The sequence below is a fragment of the Arvicanthis niloticus genome, chromosome 29 (genome assembly GCF_011762505.2).
Source record: "Arvicanthis niloticus isolate mArvNil1 chromosome 29, mArvNil1.pat.X, whole genome shotgun sequence".
In the NCBI taxonomy this organism is placed as follows: domain Eukaryota; kingdom Metazoa; phylum Chordata; class Mammalia; order Rodentia; family Muridae; genus Arvicanthis; species Arvicanthis niloticus.
The window spans coordinates 24,867,099-24,890,653 of NC_133437.1; the positions used below are offsets into that span (position 1 = coordinate 24,867,099).

The following is a 23,555-nucleotide window of genomic DNA, read 5'->3' on the forward strand; positions in this document are numbered from 1 at the left end:
GCTGTCTTCCAACTTCCAAGCCTGTGTGCTCTGCAGAAGCTTCGGGGCCGTATCTGGGTCCAGGAGTGAGCAGAGAGAGGGGAGAAGGTGGGCACAGTCAGCTGTGCTGTTTAGCAGCACACACCAGCTCTTCTCAGTCTGTAGATGGGCATATACACACACAGCAGTGAAAGCCCCTTCATCATCGAGCTTCATTTTAGGAGGGGTCTTGTAGCAGCTGTGAATGAGCGCTCAGGTGAAAAGGTAGTGACAGTAGGCATGATCTAGCTATGATAATGGGAAGGGTTGGTTAGACTGAAGCCAGAAAAGCATGTGTAGATCTAACTGTTCAACCTGAGATGAAAGAGAAGGACCCTAACAGCAGGCAGAGTGGTGCGTTGGCTGCAGCCCATGTAAAGTCAGGGACATCTATACCAACCCCAACCTGCAAGAGCCATGCCTCACCTCTTGTGTCCCAGGGCCATCCCAGCACTACAGAGAAGGTCTCAACATCTCAGCTAAAGCTTAAAGGCAGGGAGGGAATTGATTTTGGAGCTGTTGAGATAACCTGTTTGAGGGAAATGAGGGGTACAGGACCCCCCAGGAACCAGAATGGCTGTCTTCCTTCCTACTTGAACACTTTTTCCCAATGTGTGTAGCTCGTAAATGAGGAAATGCACTTTGCTTGTTGGGTGTTCCCAGTGACCTGAGAATTCCTATGCAGTGAGCATTCCACTGCTCTACCCTGAACGACCCAACGTCATGAGCAGAAATGCAAAGTCTGGCCTTATGGGTTGAGGGTAATATAGTCGTCCATTGCTGCATAGCTCATTGTTCCAAAAGGATGACATGTTGCAGCAAATGGAAGTGGAACCATAGCTTATGGCCATCCAGACTCACCAGCTCAGGGTCAGAGTAGAGTCATGAGCACAGGTACATCTGAGAAAGCGCTCAGTGGGAGAGGGTCAGGGGAAGGTGTCTTGCCTTTTCCTGTCCCTAACACCCAACTCACATAACACTTTCCTCAAATGTTCTCTGCTACTCAGTAAAGTTCAGTAAAGAACAGATACAGATTCCTGCAGCACAGCACACTGTTAGGACTGGAATCACTGTGGGCAGGGCCCTGGGGGCTGATCTTTAGAATAACTAGATTTACAGAAAACTAGCATAGTACCAAAAGTTCCCACATACCCAGTTTCTCTCATATAGTAAGACGTTACTCTTACTATAGCATAGTGTATACTACAGATACTGAACCACTGTCAACTGACTGCCCATGCTTTATTTAGACTTCTTTCACTAATTTTTAACAATGGTGTGTGTGTGTGTGTGTGTGTGTGTGTATTTAGGTCAGACGTTGGTGTCAGGAGTCTTCTTCAGTTGTTCTGCATCTGATTTTTTGAAATTAGATCTCTTTCTGACCTGGAGCTCATTGACTCTGCCAGATTGGCTGGCCAGCAAGCTCCAGGCATATGCCTGTCTCCCACCCACCATTCCTGTTACAGTTACCCGCTGACACACACAGCTTTTTACATGGGTTTGGGTGTCCAGTGCCATTCTGTTTGTGGCACTGCAAGATACTCCAAAGGCATTGTAGAGTACAATGTAGGTTAGAGAACAACTGGGGGCAGTCAGTTCTCATCTTCCACCATGTGGGTTCCAGGAATCGAACTATGGTTGTTAAAGTTGGTAGCAAATGTCTTTAGCCGCTGAGCCATCCAGCTAGAAATGGAGACCTTCTGGACTCCCCAAGCCAGTTCTAGAGACGATCGCCAGAGGGAGTAAGAAGGTTCTTTTTTACTACACAGCTTTTTCCCACGTGACTATGACATAAAGTGAGCCAGGAGGCGGAGCTAAACTGCTGGGTCTGTCAAACTTGGAGCGCGGACTTCGAGGCGTCACGTGAGCGCCGCAACCCTGTCTGCTGATTAGTGTATCCCAGTTCCGCCGAGGTGTGGCGGAACAAGTCTGCAGAGCCTTCTGATTGGTTGGAGGAAGTCAAAGGTCGCGCTTGGGGGGGGTGCGTGAGGGCACTTGGCAGTGCGGGCTTATGATTGGCTTATTTGCTGTCACGTGGCAGTGTGCTACGTAGGTCTAGGAGGCCAGCGGCGTCAGACCGCGGGCGTGTGCTCACGTGTTGCGGGTCAAGGTGCGGAGTGCGGTAGCCGGAGGGGGCGTGCCGGGAGGAGGGTGCTTCGCAGCTTGAGCCCGCTGGTTGGCTCTCACGGTTCACGTGGGGTAGCAGGCCCGGGTGACGTCAACGCAGCGGGCGGGGCTCCGCTGGGTGCGCGGTGTCCGGGGCCTGTGAGTCGTCGCCAGGCTGTGTCGGGCCTGAGCCGAGCAGCTGTGCGACGTCATGGACAACTCCGGGAAGCAGGCTGAGGCTATGGCGCTGCTGGCTGAAGCGGAGCGCAAGGTGAAGAACTCGCAGTCCTTCTTCTCCGGCCTTTTTGGGTGAGCAGCGGGCGAGGCTGGGCCCAAGGCGGGGAAGAGCGGGCTCTTCTGCTCTCTGCACTTTGGGAGCCCCTCTGCGGCCTTGCAGGCCCTGGCCGTTGCCCTGTGGCTGACGACACCCGGTGAATGGTGGCCGCGCCTTTCCCAGGCCGGTGCCCGTGGATCTATGCGGCCCAGGCGGCCGGGGTGAGGACACCAGACCGAGGGGACCCAGGCAGGGGCGACCCTGTGAATGCTGAGGATTACGAGGTGTGAGGGAGAGTGGGGCTTTGCTAAGAATGATTGATGGCAAGGAGACCTGGACCAGAGGTGGAGACTTGGTTGTAGAGGGGCAGACATGAACGGACAGTGACACTGGTTTGGCCAAGAAAATGGCAATGGGAGGATGAGGCACACAGAGAATCAGTAGGGTAGAGGCCCTACTAGGTGCTCCTCAAGTCTGGGGTTTGAACACACCCAGGAGGTGGCAGATACCTCACACAGAGTTTATGCAAGTTTGCCATCTTCAGCCATATTAACTTAGGAGCCGCATAACTCATGCTTGGGATGCGGGTCCTTGGTTTCTTTATCTTAAGGGAGTAGGTGTCCCTGAAAGGATTCATTGGTGAAAACTGACTGCAGAAGTTTGTTATGAGTATAAACTATGTGCTCAGAATTGAGTCTGGCCCTCCGAAAGGCTCACCAGCCAGGAAAAAGCAGGCTCAGAGAGTGTAAGATGCTCATGGGGAGACCCTTGATGGTAGGACCGGAAAACGTGAGGGCCCCGAGCCTTGGGATGTAGGAGGGTAGGGGGAGATGACACTGCATGGGAGCAGGCAAGGCTCTTGAAGGAACAGGCAAGTGTCAGGAAGAGCCGTGAGAGGGGTAGGACACAAAATCAGAAGCCTCCAAAACAAGTTTCGAAGAAGATGGAAGACTACCAGGAAGTTGGGGAAAGGCTGGGAGAAAAGCCTGGGTTCTGGAAGCGACTGTTAGGAGCTGAGTGAGGACGGAAAGACATGAAGGGGAGGGAGAGGATGAAACCACCCCTTGTTGTTTTCCATCAGATAATGTTTAGAAAAGGAACTTGACAAACGTTGTACCTACTGCACAGACATCCAGTTGATGATAGGCTGTGTCAGTTAGAGGAGAATGTTTGTTTCATTTGAGGAAAAGAGTGAGTGTGTGTGTGTTTCTGAGTTTCTTTGGTCTCCACAAGGGAAGAAGTTCAGGTTAGGTGTGGTGTTGGGGTGTCGCCTCCAGCCCAGTGTTCAGCAGTAGTTTTCCTGATGGCTCAGTGTCTGGTCTCTTTGGCACAGAGAGATAAGTGTAGAGTTGGGCAGCTCCCAGGGGAGCAGCTGTGTGTCCCACCTGTTAACCACTTCCCAACCACTGAGAGCTCTATCAGAGCAGAGCTGTGGGGTGTAAGGGCCAGTTTGTATCACATACACAAAGTTCTTGAGCTGAAAAGAAACTCTGAGAGCTTGAGGGAGGCTCTTGTTGAGGAGTGAGGCTGGGAACAGTGGCCTGGGTGGGCAGTCTAGGCAGCAGGGATGAGGGAATAAAGTTCTCTCTGGTGTGACAGAACTTCTGCTCAGAATGATGGGACATGGCTTCCTAGAGTATGGGCTCCCATCTCAGGGCTGAGCAGGAGATCTAGGGGTCTCTCAGTTGAAGAGCAGCAGAAGGGACAAACTTGAGAAGAGGCCCAGAAGCCTGCCTGCTGAAGGAAGGCTTAGTACAGGCAGAGTTCCAAGTCAGACTGTGACTTTAAAGGGGGAAGGGGAGTCTGGATGTAGATGACCCCTGAGCATGGGCTTGGACTTGAGGTACTTGGGACCCTGCAGGATTTTAGTGAGGGCCTGTTGCAGTGGCTTCTTCTTTTACCCTTTAGCAAAAAAAAAAAAAAACAAAAACAAAAACAAACAAACAAACAAAAAAAAAAAAACAAAAAACAACCCACAACAGCTGGCTGTAGGACAGTATGTGGGATCCTGTTACAGTGAGAGTGGATCATGCCTGCCGGTTGCTCACTCTGCTGCCCAGCCTTGCCTGGACCAGGCTGTCAATCTTATGTAGTCCCCACAAGATCACTGTGGAGGTGGGTAAAGGATAAAGGAGGCAGTCTAAACTTGATTTATTTGTCTAGCAGCACAGGAAGCAGAGGAGGCACCAGGTAGTCACACCTGGCCCATGTAGTTCCACACCCCCTCCATTAGCCTGGTGCCTCTGAAGCCCAGGGACTCCAGGACACTCGTGCCTGCTTGTGAACAGTGCATGTAGGGAGGGTGTTAGCAGACTAGTTTGGGGTGCTGCCTCCCTTAGACTGCTGCCTGCCCCCACAGTAGTTGTCTACAAACATTTGAAAGAGCAGGTGAGTTTCTTCTGGTCATTCCAGGAAGAATGGAGGACATACTATAGGGAAGTGAGCAAGGCCCACTGAACTTGGGGACCTTGGAAGTACCCCAAGATCATCTGGAGAGAAACCACCACCACATGGGCTCTGCTCTGGCCCACCTCTTGGAACTGGGGCTGTGTGGTAAACAATAGACAAGCAGCCTTCACTGAGCTGCTCTCTGAGGCTTATTCTGTTCTCTGGAATGTCTGTGATGAAAGTTTCCCAAGTTAAGAAGCCTCTGCTCAGGTTTCATGGGTCAAGTAGGCTATTCTCACCCATCTTCACACGCCTCGATTTCTGGGCTGGTAGACACTAGGGAGCTTTGAAACACCATTTAGTTTAGGGTCAAAGCCTTTTTTAGCACCTTCCCTTGGTGACGGGCATGCCTGCCTGAGAGTCTGAATACCCTTTACCTCCTTTTGCTCCTCTGCTGTGCACCATAGGGACTGAATTGTTCCTGAAGGGCAGTTCTGTTTTGTAGGCCTCTTCTTGATCCCTAACTTCGTCCTACAGCCTTCTCTTCAAAAACAAAAAGACTAGCACTTAGGAACCGGAGGCTGGCACATCTCTGGAAGTTTGACATCAGCTTGGTGTACATAGGGAATTCCAGGGCAGACCATTTCCTATAGGATGCCAGTGTGGTTGGGGAGTGACCCCTCTTCCCCGCACTCTTCCATGGAGTAAGCAGGCTGATCTGGAGCATGGTGATTACTGTTGACTCGGAGTGTGACTATGAGATGCTTACTGGTGTCACCGCTGCAAGTTGAGCTGGAGGCGCGGGAAACTGGAGGAGGTGGCAGAGTGTTCTGTATACAAATAGTCAGTTCCTCAAGATGACATGTTGACAAGCTGGTTCCGTTTGAGCTGCCTGCGGGCACCAGGTGCCTGCAAGGCCAGCTTTGGAAATGAGCAGGACTCCTGCTTGAGGAGGGAAGGTGTCTCCAACTGGGCCCACAGGCATTCTGCAGAGCCTGTGGGCCAGGCTCTGCCTCATTCCGACCCTTGCCATCTGTGGAAGTTTACTATCTTTCCCAGTAGGAGCCACCGTGCTCACCAGCTGTCAGGATACACAGCTGAAATACACGGCAGGATACCTCCTGCCCAGTCTGCAGGGCAGGTGAGGTTTGTGGGGGAATCCAGGAGCTCCTGTCTTAGTCACAGGATGGCCTCTGCCAACTGGTTGCACAGAGGTACTTGCTGGTACCTCCTGTGTGGAAGGAGTTGCCGAGAGGACAGGGCCATCCTCAGCACTTTTTAGGGAAAGCAAATGCTGGCATTCTGGGCTACGACGAGTGAGATTCTGTCAGGGCACACAAAGGCTGTGTGAGCAACGTCTGTGACCTCTCCTTGAGCTGTCAGTTTCATGAGACAGTAGACTCGCTGTTAAGTACAGTGTTGTCCTAGTGTGTCCTCCCCTAACTACTCCCCCCACCCCCACAGACAGACACCAGCATCTGTGCAGATCTCTTCCATGAGAAGGGGTAGCATTTACATAAACCCCCTGTACCCTTTGAGTCACTTGCAAGTTACTCCCTTATGCAATGTCAATGTGGAAGGATTGCCTCCTCCCCTGTGACATGGGGGAAGCTAGGACATACTGAAGGCAGGTATAGGTTTTTAGAACATTCGTGATCCTGATGGGTTCACTCCATGGGTACAGACCCAGATATGTAGGCCACTGCCCTGTCAGCACTGGCAGATTGGTGCAGGAAGGGGAGACCTGGGACTTTAGAAACAGGAGGTGTGCACAGCTCACTGGAAGGAGGAGGCCTCAGAGCCCACGCTGAGCTGCTGAGGTGGGGAAACACTCCTTAGTCTGACTCTGTGGGGTCTAATGACAGCGACAACATCACCAGCAAGGTATGAGCCCTGTCCCTGTGACAGGAAAGGCAAGGGTGCATCGCTACAAGCCACTCTGAAAGTGCTCACTGTGGAGGGGATTGTTTCCTCTGTTCTGCAGCCACCTGAGCACCTCCCAGGCACTGTGCCTAGGCCAAGGACTGAGTGTGCTGTCTCTCAGATTTCTCCCAGGTCATGTTCAGTCTCCATTGTGCAGCTGAGGAGAAGCAGGCTCTGGGGTACTAGCCCAAGGTCACAGACATGTGAGAGGGTTCCAAGAAGATTTGAGGACATGGTGGCAAGCTGGTGATCCTTTCCTTCTGGGTCCTTCTGTCTGTGTTGAGCTGCGAGGGCTGGCTATATAATGTGTCTCTTACCTAGAGGATGCTTGGCAACTCCAGCAAGGAGCAGAGTTGTCCTGTCAGCAGCCCAGAAGTGCATGCTATTCTCTGTACACTCAAGGCTGGCATGCACCTGTCCACCTTCCTCATTTTCTGGAGGACTCCGGGGTACTCACCAAGGGACAGGCAGTGTCAGCTTACTCATGCTCCTACAGGTCTCCCAGCAGCGTCACCAGTTGAGAGCCATGCTGGGAGCCATGGGTGATTGTGGCAGGGCAGGCCGTGGGTCCGTCGTATTAGTGAAAACTAAGTACCCTGGGTGGAAAATCTGGCCAGTGAGCCTTAAATCCTAGGAGAGAACTGAGAACCAGTGGCTGTGGCTGCCAGAAGGACAGAAGGGAGAGTCCCAGACTCCAGACCCAAACTGGGATTGTGTAGGGAGAATAAAATGGCATGGTTCTGGAAGCAAGAAAGGCAGGAGGCAGCCTGGCCATGCCTGTCCTGCAGAAGCCCCTGGTTGCTGCCAACAGCGCTTGCTCTTCCCTGGCACCATTCAGCACTCCATATGGCAGCTGTGCCTGGGAGGCCTGAGGCTGCTTCCTCCGCGCCTCTTGGGGGAGCAGAGCTGAGCGGTAATTATAGACAGCCTGCACCAGGCCAGCCCCAACCAGTTCCCTCTATTCCCAGTGAGGCATGGAACTGTGGGCTGAAGAGTGCACCCGAGGCAGCTTGGAGGAGGTCAGTGGGGGAGGCCTGTCAGCTGTCACATGCAGCTCTACCCAGGCCCTTCAGGAGGCTGCCAGAGAGCCTGTGGTGCCTCATGCAGGAGGCATCCTTTCAGTGGTCAGCAGTTCTAGTCAGGCCACAGTAAAGAGGTGACTGAAACAGCTTCCCCAAGCTGGGATGGGAAGCCTTAGTGAGTCAGCAGAGGAGCAGCATAGCACGGTAGATCTGAGGGCAGCTTCCTTCCAACCACTCTCTCTCAAGCCAGAGCAAGCCCTCTGCTCTTCCTCGTCCTGCATGCTCCAGCCTAGTTGTGCCACGCCCTGTCCTATTCACTTTGCTGACTTCCCTTCCTCAGCTCCTCAACCATGTTTTCTGACTCAGCCTCTGCACATGCTGCGCATCTCATCTCTAGTGCCCCTCCCACTTCCGGGGTAGCTCCTTGGCCACTGAGGACTGAGCCCTGGCCTCATCCCATCAGGTACAACCCTCGTGCCAAGCAAGTGAGCAAGCATGCTGATATGTGGACAGCAGGCTTCCTCCTCTGTGAAGAGTCATCATCAAATCCTCGGATACTTGTTTTTACAGCTAAGGAAGTGTGCATACAGCTTGTTTCCGGATTTACTGAGTAACCTACACAAGTGGACTTATCCCTTGTGTAGATAAGTGTAGATCCTCCTATCTGCAAAAGGAATTGGGACTCTGGAGATCTTCTGTTGTCACCTCACAGAGGCAAGGCAAGGACCATGGTATCAGGGCAGGAGGCAGCCTGGGGCCAGAGCAATCAGAAATCCCTCTGGCTTCCCTGCAGTAGACAGGTCAGCTCAGCTTAGCGTGGGATCAGAGAGCTTCAGCCAGCAGCTTGACAGACTTTGTGCTGAGTCTGCCTGTTGTGCTGAGCTAAAGCCAACCTAGCCAGCAGTGACTGCTCATTGCCACTCTGCCTCAGGCTTCTTGGTGACACTGGACACATCTGCTCTACCAGGAGCATCTGGGGCCACATACAACTTAGTTCCACCCACCAAGAAAGGATTAACTGGGAGATTCCTGGGTTTGAAAGATCTGTGGCTAATGTCTATGAGCATGGACTGTTCAGACAGTATTCCAAGGATGGAGAGATGCATTTAAGAGCACTTGTTGCTCTTGCCAGAGGACCTAAGTTCCAGTCATAGCATCCACATGGTGACTCACAACTGTCTGTAACTACACTTCCAGGATACCTGATGCCCTCATCTGATTTCCTCAGGCATTAGGCACCCAAATGGCATGCATACATACATGCAGGCAAAACACTCATATGCATAAAATAAGTGTAAAAAAAACTCTAAGAATATAACTTAGTTGGTAGTGAGTTTCCCTGACATAGACAAAGCCCCAAGTTCAGTCCTGAGCACCACATAAAATCAAGCATAAAGGCTAACCTCAGTATGTAACAAGATCAAGGCCAGCCTGGGTGTCGAGATACATGAGACTCCATCAGAGACACAGAATATGAATATTCCTAGGGCTCAGGGTGCCAGTGGCACAGCAGTTGAGCATGTGCCAGGCTCTGGCTTGTATCTCTAGCACATCCAGAGAAAACATTCCAAAGGTCCTTGTGGGGTGTTTTACATCCAGGTTCAAGGGGCCTTCCTGATTTATCCTGTGCCAACAGCAACATGAACATTTCTGACCTCACCATGGCCAGGAGTGGCTCAAGAGAAGACAGGGTCCCAGTAATGTGGGGGAGAGGGATGTGGTGCCAGAGCAGAAGAGGGTGAACTCTGAGAAAACATTTTACCTGGTGCTGTTTGGATTCAGGAGATCTTCAGACCATTGCTGGCCTAGCACAGTACTGAGCACATGTGCAGGCATGTTCAGGGCCATGGGTGCTGCCCCACACTGATCATGACTGTACTGTCTTTGGTCACACACAAACACAATAGCCCCCATGGCTGTGTGATAAGGCCAAGTTCCCAAGTGCCATTCACGTTGCATCTGTTGATTTGGAGGGTTCCAGAACAGGTGGTGAGGATAGTGCATGTGACTTTTCATGAGGAAATATTCCTTTTTGTTTTTTAAATCACTACCAGTTTGAGAAGGTTTGAAATTAGTTTGATGGGATATTGGAGAATGTCATCGACTGCTCATATGGGTGATGAGAGTTTGAACAGTTGTCGGGTCACAGTCTTCATGTCCTCGTTGGAAGACAGAATGGAAGGGACTTAGAAGTTTAAGCCAGTAAGGAAGCTCCCCTCCCCTGCAAGCCCCCCAGCCCAGGAGAAGGTTCATATGAACCTCTTGGAGGTTGAGAAGCAAGAGTAAAGCCCAAAGAGGTACCACTTATTTTAAAATAATTGTAAGAACTGAGGTAGGAGTTGTAGCTCAGTGGCAGAATACTTGCTTGTCCAGCCAAAGTCAGATGTGATGGTGCAAGCCCATAGAGGGAGGAGTCTTAGATCACCTCCCACTGTGTAAGTTTGAGGCCAGCCTGGCCTGTATAAGACCCTGACTCAGCAAAGAGACCAAAAGTCCTCTTTACTTATGTGTCTCCCAGGCTTCTACCCTGGCACCGTGAGCGTAGGAGCGTGGCTTTACATTTCCAGAATGCTATGCCAAATGCCTTTGCAGTTCTTCTGGTTTGTGTCTTAGGATAAATTGCAAGTGGTGTTGTTCATTACTGGGCTGCAGGGTCAAATATAAATCCTGATAATAAAACACTCAGGCTGGAGATAGAGCTGAGTTTGCCTAGCATGCATGAGACCACATGCATCCCCAGGACCCCATGGACCTGTGGTGTATAACGAATCCTAGCACTCAGAAGGTATTGGCATGAAGAGCCACAGTTTGAGGCCAGCCTAGGCTACAAGAAAGCCTGGTTAAAAATAAGGTAATAAAATACATAAATTTTCGGAAAGAGATAAAGTGTGCAGATGGTGCAAAACAAATTAGCAGTGCAAATGTGTACAGTGGATAAGCCACCACCCCCAGCCCCAGTTCTACAGGCTGTACCTCAACAAACAATGCTATTACTAGGTTTGGGTATATTTTTCCAGAAATATTCAGTGTTTATATAAATATGTGTCTTTCAGGAGCATTTTGTATTTATGTCTTGTGATAGTGTTCCTCCATATGGCTGTCATGTGCCATATCTGCCTTGTTCTGAAGTTTGACAACATACTCTGTATTAAGGCCTTTCTGGAACCATGGCCATGTGCAAGGCACAGGATCAGGGTCCTGAGGATCCCCCCAGAATGCTTTGCAGTCTCCTCAAGTATAGGAATCTGTAGATTTCTTAGGTCTAAATGGTCATCTACCACATAGACAGGAATTAGAAGAGGCTGAAGAGTCAGGCTATGGAGCAAGGGAGGTCAGGAATCAGCATCGTGCTACCATGGGCACCCACACACTCCCCTCCAGGGATGGCACTAACAACCTCCTCCCTGCAGACTGCCTATATGCAGGGCTAAGGGCACTGCTCAGCTAATGGCAGGGCAGAGTACAGGTTTGCTTTCTGATAGAGGACTGGATGGTCTCTTCACCTCTTCCCTTCCCTTTTCCTCCAGAGGCTCATCCAAAATAGAGGAAGCATGCGAGATCTATGCCAGAGCAGCGAACATGTTCAAGATGGCCAAGAACTGGAGCGGTGCGTGCCCACAGGCCCAGTGTGGCCTTGAAGTCCCCTCTTCATCCTCAGGAGGCCACAGCATGAGACCAAATGGGATGCTTTGCCCCTTGAGTTGGGGGCGTGGTAGGATGTCTCTCTGAGAGGAAGCATGGAGGACATTTCACTTGCCTCCCAATGAGATCTGTTGGGGCAGCCCATCACTGTGTGGAGCCTGCTAAGCCAGATTTTATAATATGGCTTCCATTGTTAGCAAGTTTGATTGGTAGGATTCAGAGCTACAAGACAGAAGACTCAGTTACTGCCACATCCTGTGAGTGGAGTTCCCAAAATCCAGCACTCTGAGCCTGTTTTTTAATCACAGGTTGTATGCCTGCCCCTCTCCATGTTCAAAACAGGAGTCTTAGGCCATTTGTTCCATGCTTTGAACTTTTATTTTTAACTATTTAGAGATCTCCTAAAAATAATTCAGGAGCCTAGTATGTGTTCCAGCACTCCAGAGGTGGGGCAGGAGGATCAGGAGTTTAAGGTCTCCCCTGGGCTACATTAGGGATTTGAGATTATTCTTCAATGAAAGAGAACCTGTCTCAGAAAACCAAACACTTCAGTGACAATGACAAATACTGCTACTGTTACTGATGATACGATCAGATAATAGTAGGGCAAAGCTGGTAGGCTTTGTGTGTCCTGCCATATTCAGGTGAGAAGCAAGCCAGTCCTCCCACAGCGTGGAGGCTCCTACTCAGCTGGGACTGGAGGAGCATTCGAGGTAGCACCTTAGCTGAGCAGAGGTGATATTGAAGCACTGCCCACCGTGGGGGAGACCTGCTGCCTCCCCTTGGCCAGTCTGGGGGAGGTCTGTGAGCAGAGTAGCGTGGGCCCTGTGGGTGTTGACAGTGCAGACAAGCACAAGATGTCCTGGCCCTCAGGCATGAGCACTGTCTTCATGGACTCTGGCTCTTGCTGTGCATGTCCTGTTTCCCTTTCAGAGTAAGGGTACACCTGAGAGCTTTGGGGAGTTGAGGAAAGAAGTGGGTAGGGAAGTGTCACATGGGTTAATCTTACCTTTACCTTCCCAGAGCACCCCTTATTCCCTCCTCATCTCCACCTTGCTTTCTGTTTAGGTTCTGGGCTTCCCTGTTCAAGGGGAGAGTTTCTGAACCCAAGAGCCTGGATATTGTGTATTTGCCATCTTCAGCTATGCCCGCCTTTCTTTTCTCTCTGTGGAAGTGGTGACTCTAGAGTTGCTGGCACAGGCTGTGTGGAGTATGGGGTTGGTACTGGGCTCACCCTGGTTGTTTGTGTATACCTGGGACTAGGCTTCCCAAGACAGCTTTCTGACATCCTCATTCTACCAGAAAGCTCTGCAAAGGCTACCATTGGGCTGGAATGGTCTGATCTTGGCCTCCACCTGGGACTCTAGCTGTGTTCTTGAGAGCCCGAAGTGCCTCCTGGGGCAGTGACTGAAGCTGGGACAATCTGTTCTATTCTAGCTGCTGGGAACGCTTTCTGCCAGGCTGCCCAACTGCACCTACAGCTCCAAAGCAAGCATGATGCAGCCACCTGCTTCGTGGATGCTGGCAACGCTTTCAAGAAAGCTGACCCCCAAGGTAAGGGCCTATGTGAGCCACAGATGGCAAAGCAGTTGAGTACTGTCCCCACATCCTCAGGTGTCTATGCAGATCTGGGTTTTGCCAGTGACTGACACATGATAGGCCAGGAGCAAAACAAGCCCTAACTTCAGAATTGGCTGGTCTTTAGCTGGCACTGACATACTGCCCCACAGGTGGCACCTCTCCCACCCTGGTGTGCAACCATCACTTCTTCCTGGGGTTTGAGCATTTGGGAGTGGGAGTTCCATTTCAGACCCACTGTTTGCCAGAGAGCCAGGCAAAGCTGTTCAGTTGTCAGAATTAGCATGCAGAAGGGAGTAGGCCAGTCCAAGATGAGCCGAGTAAAGTGGAAATCAGCTTGACCTTGCTTCCCTGCACTCCAGGAAGAAGCAGAGAGAGTTGCCAGAGCCCAGTTCCTTAAAGCAGAGCCTATGGGGACAGGAGCCTGGTTTGGACACAGCACAGCCCATAGACACCAGAGTCAGACTTCCTGGGCTGGGAAGTTTGCTTCGATAATTTTATTCATTTATTTTTGTGATGCTAGGGATCCAGCCTGGTCCTCTGGTGTGCTGAGAGTATGTCGTTCCCAGAATGCTGCTTTTTTAAAATTTTAGAGCCACATAGATTGCTAACTTTAAACTTCAGCAAGCAGAGGTGTCTAACGTAGTCATGGTGGCATGTGCCTATCATCTAAGCATTTAGTAAGTAGAGGCAGAAAGATCAGGTATTCAAAGCCATCCTCAGCTCTTGGTTACAAGTGAGTTTGAGGCAAGCCTGGGCCTATGTGAGACTAAGTCTCATAAATAAATTTTTAAAATATCTAGGATTCCCCCCCACCAGGAGACTAGAAAAGAAGTGAATATTCTTTTGAAGTGGAGGTGCTCAGTGTTTGGATAAAGGCCCGCCTCTAGGGAGAAGGCATGCACCCTCCACCCTCTCCAGTGTCCGTGAATAGTTGCCATTATTGTCACAGCCACTCCCAGTTAGACAGATGACTATGTTGACTCTGTCCCTGGGCTGACTGGTCACTCCTGTTTGTTTAGCTGTGATGTGGTGGGGTTCAGGCCTGACAAGCAGAGAGAGACGGATGGCCTCTCGGCTGGGTAGGACTTAGATACACTAAGCAGCTCAGGGCAGTCCTCTTCTCCACACAGCCCTCCTCATGCTTTCCCCTCCTGCTCCCTGGGGAACTTGTTGGCCTGGAGATACTGCCTGGCATCTGTGCCCCTCAGCTCCTGTTCCATCCAGAGTGGCCGGGAGGACTAACTAGTTCCTGGGTGGTAATGGCTGCTACCTACAGGATGCCATAGCATCATGAGCTCTTTGAACAGAACTGTACCTCCCAGCTTGTGGTCATGTCCTTTTCATCTGGAGACCCAGGCATGGGCCTGGCCTCAACAAGTGCAGACTAACATGGAAGCATAGTAAGGATGCTGCAGCCAAGGGTGTGAACGTGAAGAGGGTAGACTGCTAGAGGCCTTCCAGGGTAGGGAAAGCACCGCTGTGAGCGGAAAGCTGATGTTAAGGTTTAGGCCTCATGCTGGACAGGAAGAGATGACAGCTGTGTGACATGCAGCCCTCTTGCCATGTGCCCTTCCCAGTCCCAGTCCCACAGATGGGAGGAAAGGAGTGCATTTGCACAGGTGACAGCCATTCTGTCTGCGCCCAGTCAGGACTCACAGAGTGACCAAGCAGGGGAAGGCATGCTGGGTAACCTGAGCATCACTGCCCTCTCCCCAAGAACCCCAGGGCCTCGTGCTGCACCATGAAACTGCATCCTAGCCCCATCACTCTTCTGGCCTTGTTTTCTCCTCAGAGATAGCATAGACCTACTGTGAGGTGTGCATAACAGTTGCTGATCTCCAGAAGGGAGCTACCCTGAGCTCTAGTGCTTCCCCCGTGTGGCTAGTGTCCAGGGAAACAGCCGGAAGGCCAGGGGAGGCTTGAGCACCCAGTTTGTTCATGAGGGATCTGTCCGGTCACCTGTCCTATGGTCTCACCCATCGGCTCTTTAGGAATCTCACCCAGGCTTCCATTAGCAGCAGCTGATGGCCTGGGAATTTAACCCTTTTATAGCAGGAGCTTGGTGTGTATGTGCATAGGCAGGAACATAGTCTGAATTCACATGTCTTCTATCTAACCCCACGCCTACTGTTGTTTCCTGGATGCCTACTATGTACAAGACACCTGACACCTTTCCATCCATCCCCTCTTCTTATTGGAGCTGGCAGTTTGTTCCTGGTTTATTGTGAACAGTGCTTGCTTAGATCTACGTATGGCCAGGGACATCAGGGTGATGCAGAATTGAGCTGGGCTCTGTTACCTTATACCTGCTCTCTACAGGCTGAACACCCAGGTGGGTAGGAACAGATCTATGGCATCAGGTAAGCCCTGTGGTGAGAGCAGATTAGGGTGTCAGCCAGCAGCCTGCTACTTTCCAAGCTGTTCCCCAAGCAAGGAGCCAAAGCCCTGCAAATCCATGTTCTGAATCCATGTTTCTCACCTGCCTCTGTTCCCACAGAGGCACCCACCAACAGATCCCATGCCAACAGGCCTTAGCTACTGATATCCCCACAGGAAGCAACCTTAGCATCCTCATCCCAAGAGAGCTCAGTCCCCTGTCAGCCCTGGAGCCTTCCTAGCACATGTTCTGTAGCCCGTCTAGATCCTTGACCAACCCTATGACTCCCCCAACTCCACTCGTTGTCCAGTACTTCCCTCCTGGGATGGTGGTTAAAAGATACTGAGAGTTCATTTCCATCTGCTAGAAAATGCCTCCCACTCATGCTTCTCTCCTCCATATAACTTGTTCACAAAAAAAAAAAAAAAAAAAAAAAAAAAAAAAAAAAAAAAAAAAAAAATCCTTTTCCCGATTTAAAATCTTAGAAGAAGAAAGGGTACAACGAAGGCAGCCTGGTGCCATCCTGGTGTTCAGTACACTAAGAAGAGGACAGTGCTCTTCAGCTGGGGGTGCAGAGGTCCCAGTGCTTGTTGCATCCAGCCTTCTCTGCAGGAGAGGCCAGTCAGCCATGGCTTACCAAGGATAGGGCTTACTCAAGGTAAAGTCTTCAAGGACAGATGCTGAGCACTGTAGCCTCCGCCCCAGCCTAGCACTGGCCATCAGTTTGCCCTTTGACAACAGGGCTGTGAGAGTCTGATTCAAACTCTATGGAAGTCCGCCTATACCACTGTGCCTTGATCCTGCTTGAAAGCTAGAAGTATGGCTGCCTAAAGGAGAGGGCCTCCCTGGGGAGATGTGCCCAGCACATCTCTGTATTCAGAAATACCCAATCTGACCAGGTTGACTGGGGCCTAGGGCTCCCATCCTTTCCTTCCGGTTGCTCTGGAGATCCTAGGAGCCCTGAAGCCAAGGCAACCATGTGCATGTCATTTCCCTCAGGGAATACAGTCTGCCTCCTGTCTTCAGGACCTGTTATAATGACCTCTCCATCTTCTGTTTCCTCCCTAGAGGCCATTAACTGTCTGATGAGAGCAATTGAGATCTATACAGACATGGTAAGGGTTGCTTTCTGATCCTGCCTTGCTCTGTCCCATCCTGTTTATGCTGTGCTTTAGGGGCCAGGGATTTGATCGCTGAGCTGAGCTGCAGAATGAGCTGTCCGTTTTTAGCATGCTGCCTCTGTGCCCTTCATGATCCTTGTGACTGCAGGGCCCATGCAGATGCTTCCCTTGCTTGGCCCTCCCCTGGTGTCCCTAGGACCTGAGAAATGCTGTCTTGCCCTCTAGTAAGGCTACCATCCTGAGAGATAGCTGCTAGGTAGTAGGCTACTGCTCTTGTCAGCCCATTGCTGTCCATCCCTTCACAAGTTATCTCCATATATGTGTGGTCACACCCCTTACCGAGGTGGGAAGCCAAGGAGGCTAGACTGGATTGGGGTGAGACTTGGTGTGGAACACATCTCTGGTCACATCCCTTTACTGTGCTCTCCCCCTACCTACCCTAGGGCAGATTCACGATCGCAGCCAAGCACCACATTTCCATTGCTGAGATCTATGAGACAGAGCTGGTGGATGTGGAGAAGGTGAGCAAGTATCAGGCTGGCAGTGCCCGGGCCTCTGGTGCACCCGTTCCCACCCACCATGGTGCCCTGCCTGTGGTCTCAGAAGGCAAGGGAGGCTGTGTTAAGACACTGCTCCACCTTGTCCTCCATTTCAGTGGCCCCATTCTAATGTCTCCCCAGGCCATCGCCCACTACGAGCAATCTGCAGACTACTATAAAGGAGAAGAGTCCAACAGGTAGCCCCTCCCCAGCCTACCCCTCCTTGTGGGACTTGCTACTGTCCCTTCATGCCCCTCCTTCCCACAGCTCAGCCAACAAGTGTCTGCTGAAGGTGGCTGGCTACGCTGCACAGCTGGAGCAGTACCAGAAGGCTATTGACATCTATGAGCAGGTGGGTGTTGCCTGCTCTCAGCTTCTCACCCACCCACCCTGCCTGCCCCAATTGGTCTGCACTGTCTCCCAGGCCACTCCCACCAAATGCTTCTTCCACCTGCAACCTGTCTTAGGTGTGTCCTGCCCCTCCTCATGGGAGCTGTCCCCAGAGCTGGTTATCCTCTGCAGAAAAAGTAGGGCAGGAGGGAGAAGAATCAGCAGAGGGGGGACCCTGAGCCATGGGAAGTAGCAAATGTCATGTAACACTCTGCTTGGGGGAACCAGGCTGTGGTCCAGAGGAGGGCGGGCGGGCGGGCACTACTTCTCATGCTCCCACAACTGCCACCCCTCTGCCCACTGAATGCCAATTTTCTGTATGTCTGGCAGTGGTGCCTCCTCCCCCACTGACTTGGGGAGAGGCCCACAGACACCTGGCTTCCCTTACTTCACCCACACCCTTAATCATGTTCTGGTCACTCAGGCAACACTTCGTAGCCTTGCTGAGCTGTCTTTGTTCACTGTCATCCTGAGGTCTCTAGACCTCACAGTAGAATATGGGTTTAGCTCCCAGCAGGCTTTAGTGCCACGATGACCTTTACCCTTGAGTTGTCTGCCTAAGCTCATGGTGATATGTGGCTACAGGTGGGGACCAGTGCCATGGACAGTCCCCTCCTCAAGTACAGCGCCAAAGACTACTTCTTCAAGGCGGCTCTTTGCCACTTCTGCATCGACATGCTCAATGCCAAGGTGAGTCCCCCCAGCCATGCTGCCTTTCCAGCCTGCCGTTGTCAGCAGGCCAAGACGTTCCTCAGTGTTAGAGGCCAGTTCATCTATTTATCCCTTACTCTTTGGTTAGGATGGAAAGTGGTTTGGATGCTTTTGTGAGTTCCCAGCTGCTGGCTCGCTCCTTGCTGGCCTGTCCCCTTTATGGGTTACTATATGTATATCCTGACAGTCCCATTCAACTGTGGTACAGAAGCTGTTGAGGCCCAGGCACAGTTCCTGCCAGGACCTGGGACTCCTAGTGGCATGACTTTACCTTTGGCTCTGTGCCTACCCACTGAATTTCAGTGCTTCTGGGCAAGAGGTCAGGGGTAGGGATAGCAATGGTTGATAGATCTGGAAGAATCTGGAAGCTGCGTGTTGGCTTTCAGTCATCTGGTAGCCTCACAGGCTACATGATGTGTGGCTGCCCCACAGTCACCTTCCCTGCCTGAGTATAGCTGGCAGCTGTGCATTTGAGGGAAGTAGAACAGTTTGCTGTTTTTACTTTCTGTGGTGGGCATGGAACCTGAGCCTCATGCCTGCTATGCAAATGTTCTGCCACTGAGCCACATCCCAGCTGCACTGATGAATTATTAGCACGCAGTTAGGTTTTGTCAGAGCAGGCTGCACCCCACTCAACTCACCTAGTATCCTCAGTAAGTTTTTCCACTGCCACTTGACCTGCACAAGACTCTCACAAGGGTTCCATGTGTGAAAGCACAGCTGTAGGCCTGGCATGTACAGTAGGCTCTTTTGCCTCCTTCCCCAGTCCATGCCTGGAAAGCCTGCCCCTTCCTACAGCCACCTCTGTCAACTGGACTCAGTTGACTTGGGGATGGCACCATCAGGCGTGAGTCAGGTGATCCCGGAGGCCAGGGCATGGAGCACCAAATCAGAACTGCCAGCCAGTGTTTTTGGTGCCCCAGTCTTTCTTACCTTTTCTCACTCTCTCTCCTGTTGCTCAGCTTGCTGTTCAGAAGTATGAGGAGCTGTTCCCAGCCTTCTCGGATTCCCGGGAATGCAAGCTGATAAAAGTGAGCATTGGATCTGGCTCGCCTGGATCTGGGTCTCAGCTGGGGTAACCACTAAAATTGCTTAGAGGGGCTCTGTTTGATTTGTTTTCCTCCTGCCATTCTGCTCAGTTCTCCACCTGAAACAAGTACAGTTAATGCAGGGACAGTGGAGAGAAGTGGGCAGGACTAGGAGCTTGGGGTTTCCCCTGCACATGCACCACAATGTCCTGACTGGGCCAGAACCTGTCAGTGTGGGGTCCTCCTTGCAGTTACACCCCACAACATCCGCTGAGTCTGGCTGACCCTGACCCTGTTTGCAGAAGCTGCTAGAAGCCCATGAGGAACAGAATGTGGACAGCTACACAGAGTCGGTGAGTGGCACAGAAGTCCTGACCAGTGGATCTCCTCCAATGTGCTCGCTCATAAATTCTACCCTACTTAAGCCAGGCAGTGGTAGCACACCCCTTTAATCCCGATAACCAAAATGTCTTCAAGCCCTTGTGGACAGCAAGGCTGTCTGAACTCTTCTGCTGCTGCTCTTACCACATGGCTGCCCTGCAGGATTGTTTCCCTTTCTCACTCCACTCTGAACGTTTGTGTCCAACTGTGTCTACCTTGGTTCTCTAGCCAGTACTTGCCGCTACATTACTCTCCAGGTGCCCTTAGTAACCAGGCCCCTGAGGGCAGAGGTCAAGCTGGCTATATCCCACTTGGCACAGAGATGGGAGAGACAGTTTTTTCATGCCTCCAAGGCCTCAGTTCCACCCACAAATCCAGGACACTCAGAGGTTCTTTTAGACTACAAAGTCTTTTACTGCCAACTCATACTCCAAGCTTTGCAGACTGAGGTGACAGGGTGCTTGCTCTCTTGGAAACCTTGGGACTGGGGCTAGGGAGGGTTCCAGGAGGGAGCAGTGTGTCATGGCTCACCCTCTCTGTGCCACAGGTGAAAGAATATGACTCCATCTCAAGACTGGACCAGTGGCTTACCACTATGCTTTTACGCATCAAGAAGACCATTCAGGGCGATGAGGAGGATCTGCGCTAGGCCTCTAGCCACTGCCTTCCACCCAGTCTGTCCCAGAGGTGGAACCAACACTTCCCACCAGGAGTCTGAAGGAGTGGGTGCAATGCGGGCCACATCTCCAGGGCACCAGGCGAGCTTTCCTGGATGGCTGGTCACCCTATGCCTGCTGCATCCGTCACCCTGCCATTTATTTAAGCCCCCAAAGGAGTCCTGCTCTGGAAAACCCACCTGGGTTCAGATTCTCCAATACAGACTTCTCTGTGTGCTTCAGGAACCTGGGGTCAGCATCCGGTCCCATCTGACCAGCAGTGTACTAAGGCTGTTTCCAAATCTCCTACCTTGCCCCCTAGCACAGATAAGAACACAGGTAGCTCTAAGACTTCTCTCCCTGGCTGGGGGTAACCCCTGCCCCTGGAGCCTTTTCTTGTTCCTACAACGCCAACCTCTCAGGTTAGACCCAGCCCTGGAGCTCACAGGGTGCCTTGGTCCTGCCCTGCGCCTGCTTCTCTCCCTGCATCCAGGTCTGTCCATTGACCTGAAACTGCAGCTGGCCCAAGAAGGACAATAAAACCTGCCACTTTTGCATGAGTCTCTTCTGCTATCCCTTTTGCCCTCTCCTTCCCTTTGAGCCTTGGCTGTCCTGGGGGAGTTAGAGGTTTCTTCGGCTGAGCCTCAGAATCAGAGTGCTTGCTAGAAACTATGGATTGGCCTGAGATGACGGGCCATGATGAAATGGGCCTGATACCCATTTCACCCTACAGGAGGTCTGCCAGGACTGGGCTCCTCCTGTGGGATTGCCCTAACTGAAGCAGACAACCTAGTAGAAAAAGTTGGCCTTCCAGACACCTTGCTCTGCTCCTCTGTCCCTCCAGAGCCCCCAACTGCTTTATTCAGTTGATAACTTTGAGTGGCCCTCAGCTTTGAAGAAACCTGAGACTGGAGACTATTTTTTACCATGGGATTGCCAACAAGGCTTGTGAGAATCTCCCATTTATCAGGGTTGTAGCCTGGTGCTCTGGTTAGACAGAGGTTGCTATCCTGGTGTTTTGGAAGCTTCATAAGTGGCTCAGATCCATACTAGGGTTGAAAATATAAGTGAACATGGTTTATAAGTTGCCACATGAGTCAGAAGCAGCCTGAAGAGAACAAACTGCACAGCCAGGAAAGTGGGTAGAGCTTAGTGGGTAAGAACACTTAACTGCAACAAGCAGGAGGACCTAAGTTCAGATATTCAGCACCCATGTTAAAAAAAAAAACAACACTGGTGTGACCATGCATGTAAGCCTGCAAGGTGAGGCAGCGACTATTGCTGGGGCTTGGTGGCCAGAAGCCTGGCAGCAGCCTCAACAAAAGACCCTGTCTCAAAGGAGTAAGAGTGACAAAACATGGCAATTGATAACCATCTTCCCGTGTACATGGATATGCACAAGATACCTCTGTTACATGCACAAATAATAAAAAACAAGAGGCCGTGTCGACCTGCACATCCCATCCATTCTGGATGGTTCATGAAGCAACTGTTAAGTGTCCACAGGGAGTTCTTCCTCACCAGACCAGGAATCTGGAATGCTCCTTGCTTCTCCTCACTTCATAGCCACACTATGTCTAAAGACAGCTCAGGGGAAGTCTCAGTACTAACATGCTGGCTAACCACATAGTTGGAGGTTTCTAAATACGTGTATGCTCATACACCATGGCCCACATGTGGAGATTAGAGGACATTGTCAATCCTTAACTCCTTACTGAAGCAGAGTCTTGTTTTTCTGTCCTGTTTGACACAGGGACTCACTATGTAGCTTTGGCTGTAGACTAGGCTGGTCTCCTGTGTACTGGAATTAAAGGTATGGGCTACCATGCTGGGCAAGGCAGGGTCTTTTTTCTGCTAATGTACTTAGTACTTCAAGTTAACTGGTCCATGAGCTTCCAGCTCTCTCTCTCCAACGGAGTACTAGGACTACAGATGTGCACCACTTCATCTGGCTTTTTACATGAATTTCACATATTGGATTTGGGTTGCTGCGAGGCTTGCATAGCAAGCCCCCTTCTCAATCTATGCCGTCTATCTGGCCCACAGTTGGCAGGTGTTTTAGCATATCTACTGAGTCTACTTTGTGTCTGAGTCTATGCATTCCAGGTGCTGAGGTTGATTGAAGTGGCAGATATAGGACCCCTGAAGGCCTCATAGTTAGGAGCACCTGGCTTATAGCCCATCTCCATCACTGAGAACCATTAATCCAGATCCTGCTCTCCCTGGGCTTTGGGCTCATCCTCTATAAAGCTCTTTGCGTAGTGCTGGTGAGAAGTTTGTGAGGGACTCTCTAAAGGGTGTGATGACACCAGGAGCAGTCTGAGTGGACAAGGTAGCCATGGGTCCTGCAGACTGTCACTATGAATGTTCAATAAAGCAGGTAGTCTCTTCTGCCACCAGGATGGACAGGTTAACTTATCTTTCTCCTGGTATAAGAATACACTTTACTATTTTAATATTACTTGAGTATGACATTGTAATTTGTTTGGGTTTAATACTGGCTGCTTCTTTCATTGTTGTCTTAGAGAATTTACTTACCTCAGTTGGCCTATATAATAGATTTAAGAGTACCTTAGGGCCAGCAAGATGGCTCAGCAGATAAAGGTGCTTGCTACCAAGCCTAACTACCTGAGTTCAATCGCTGGGACCCAGAAGGTGAAGCATACAGGTGTGTCCATACAGAAGCATATACATAAATGTTTTAAAAATATTAAGAGTACCTACTTTAGAAGGACATGCCTATGATCTTGGCACTTGGCATAAAAGGTAGGAGGATTGTCACAAGTTTGTGGCCAGCCTGATTTGTAAATCACCAAGGCTATAAAGTAAGATCCTGTCTCTAAAAGTAAAAAGATTAGGTATGTGCATCAGCTTCAGCTTGCTTATGAGTTTAAATAAATTGGCAGATCAAATGTGCTTATCCAAAACAGTAGTAATTAGATTTTAAAGTTGTTTTGTTGTTGAGGTAGTTTTGGTTGGAGAATGAGTGTATTTATAGGAATGCATGTGTGTGTATCAGAGATGAGAGTTGGGAGCTAGAAGTGTCTCATGCAGACTGGTGGGCCTGAAAACTACTTATTCACTTAAGCTTGGCCTCAAACTCTGTAGACAGGATGGCCTTGAAACTGGTCCAGCTGTCTCCACTTCTTAAGTGCTGTAATCACAGAAGTCTGGGACCACCTCCCCCCAACCCCCCAATTCAGGGTGATTCTTACTCTCCTTTTCACACGACTTTCAAAGAGGCCTGGAGTCGCCTCCATCCCCCATTTCAAGTCCTGGAAGACTTTCTCCTTAGTTCTGAAATGGGTAAGAACAGAACACAGATGAAGAAGGGCAATTTTGTCTGGGACGCCCAGTCAGGAGACCGGGCTCCATCTTTGTAGAGGGCAGTGACGGCA

The 23,555-nt window shown here is 50.9% G+C and overlaps 1 protein-coding gene across 3 annotated transcripts; it reads left to right on the top strand.

Moving 5' to 3' along the window:
* Positions 1-2,104: 2,104 nt before the first annotated feature.
* On the top strand, positions 2,105-20,717 carry Napa (NSF attachment protein alpha). Of its 3 annotated transcripts, none has more exons than XM_076927315.1 (11): positions 2,105-2,433; positions 11,259-11,338; positions 12,811-12,927; positions 16,400-16,446; positions 16,896-16,973; positions 17,133-17,188; positions 17,259-17,343; positions 17,967-18,071; positions 19,055-19,123; positions 19,423-19,473; positions 20,049-20,717. In XM_076927315.1, exons 1-11 carry the CDS (start codon positions 2,336-2,338, stop codon positions 20,148-20,150), a joined length of 888 nt encoding a protein of 295 aa, XP_076783430.1. In that variant the 5' UTR covers positions 2,105-2,335; the 3' UTR covers positions 20,151-20,717. The 3 variants fall into 3 exon arrangements, 2 of the variants coding, with proteins under 2 accessions (XP_076783430.1, XP_076783431.1); XM_076927316.1 differs by having other exon boundaries at positions 2,221-2,395; XR_013108148.1 differs by having other exon boundaries at positions 2,239-2,433; positions 19,372-19,473; positions 20,049-20,146.
* Positions 20,718-23,555: the final 2,838 nt, after the last annotated feature.

Excerpts from the sequence above, each read along its gene's own strand:
- Napa (XM_076927315.1), top strand. The coding sequence starts at position 2,336 with ATGGACAACTCCGGGAAGCAGGCTGAGGCTATGGCGCTGCTGGCTGAA. Across the intron at positions 16,974-17,132 it reads AGCTGGTGGATGTGGAGAAG|GCCATCGCCCACTACGAGCA; the intron begins GTGAGCAAGTAT and ends ATGTCTCCCCAG. Across the intron at positions 17,189-17,258 it reads AAAGGAGAAGAGTCCAACAG|CTCAGCCAACAAGTGTCTGC; the intron begins GTAGCCCCTCCC and ends TCCTTCCCACAG.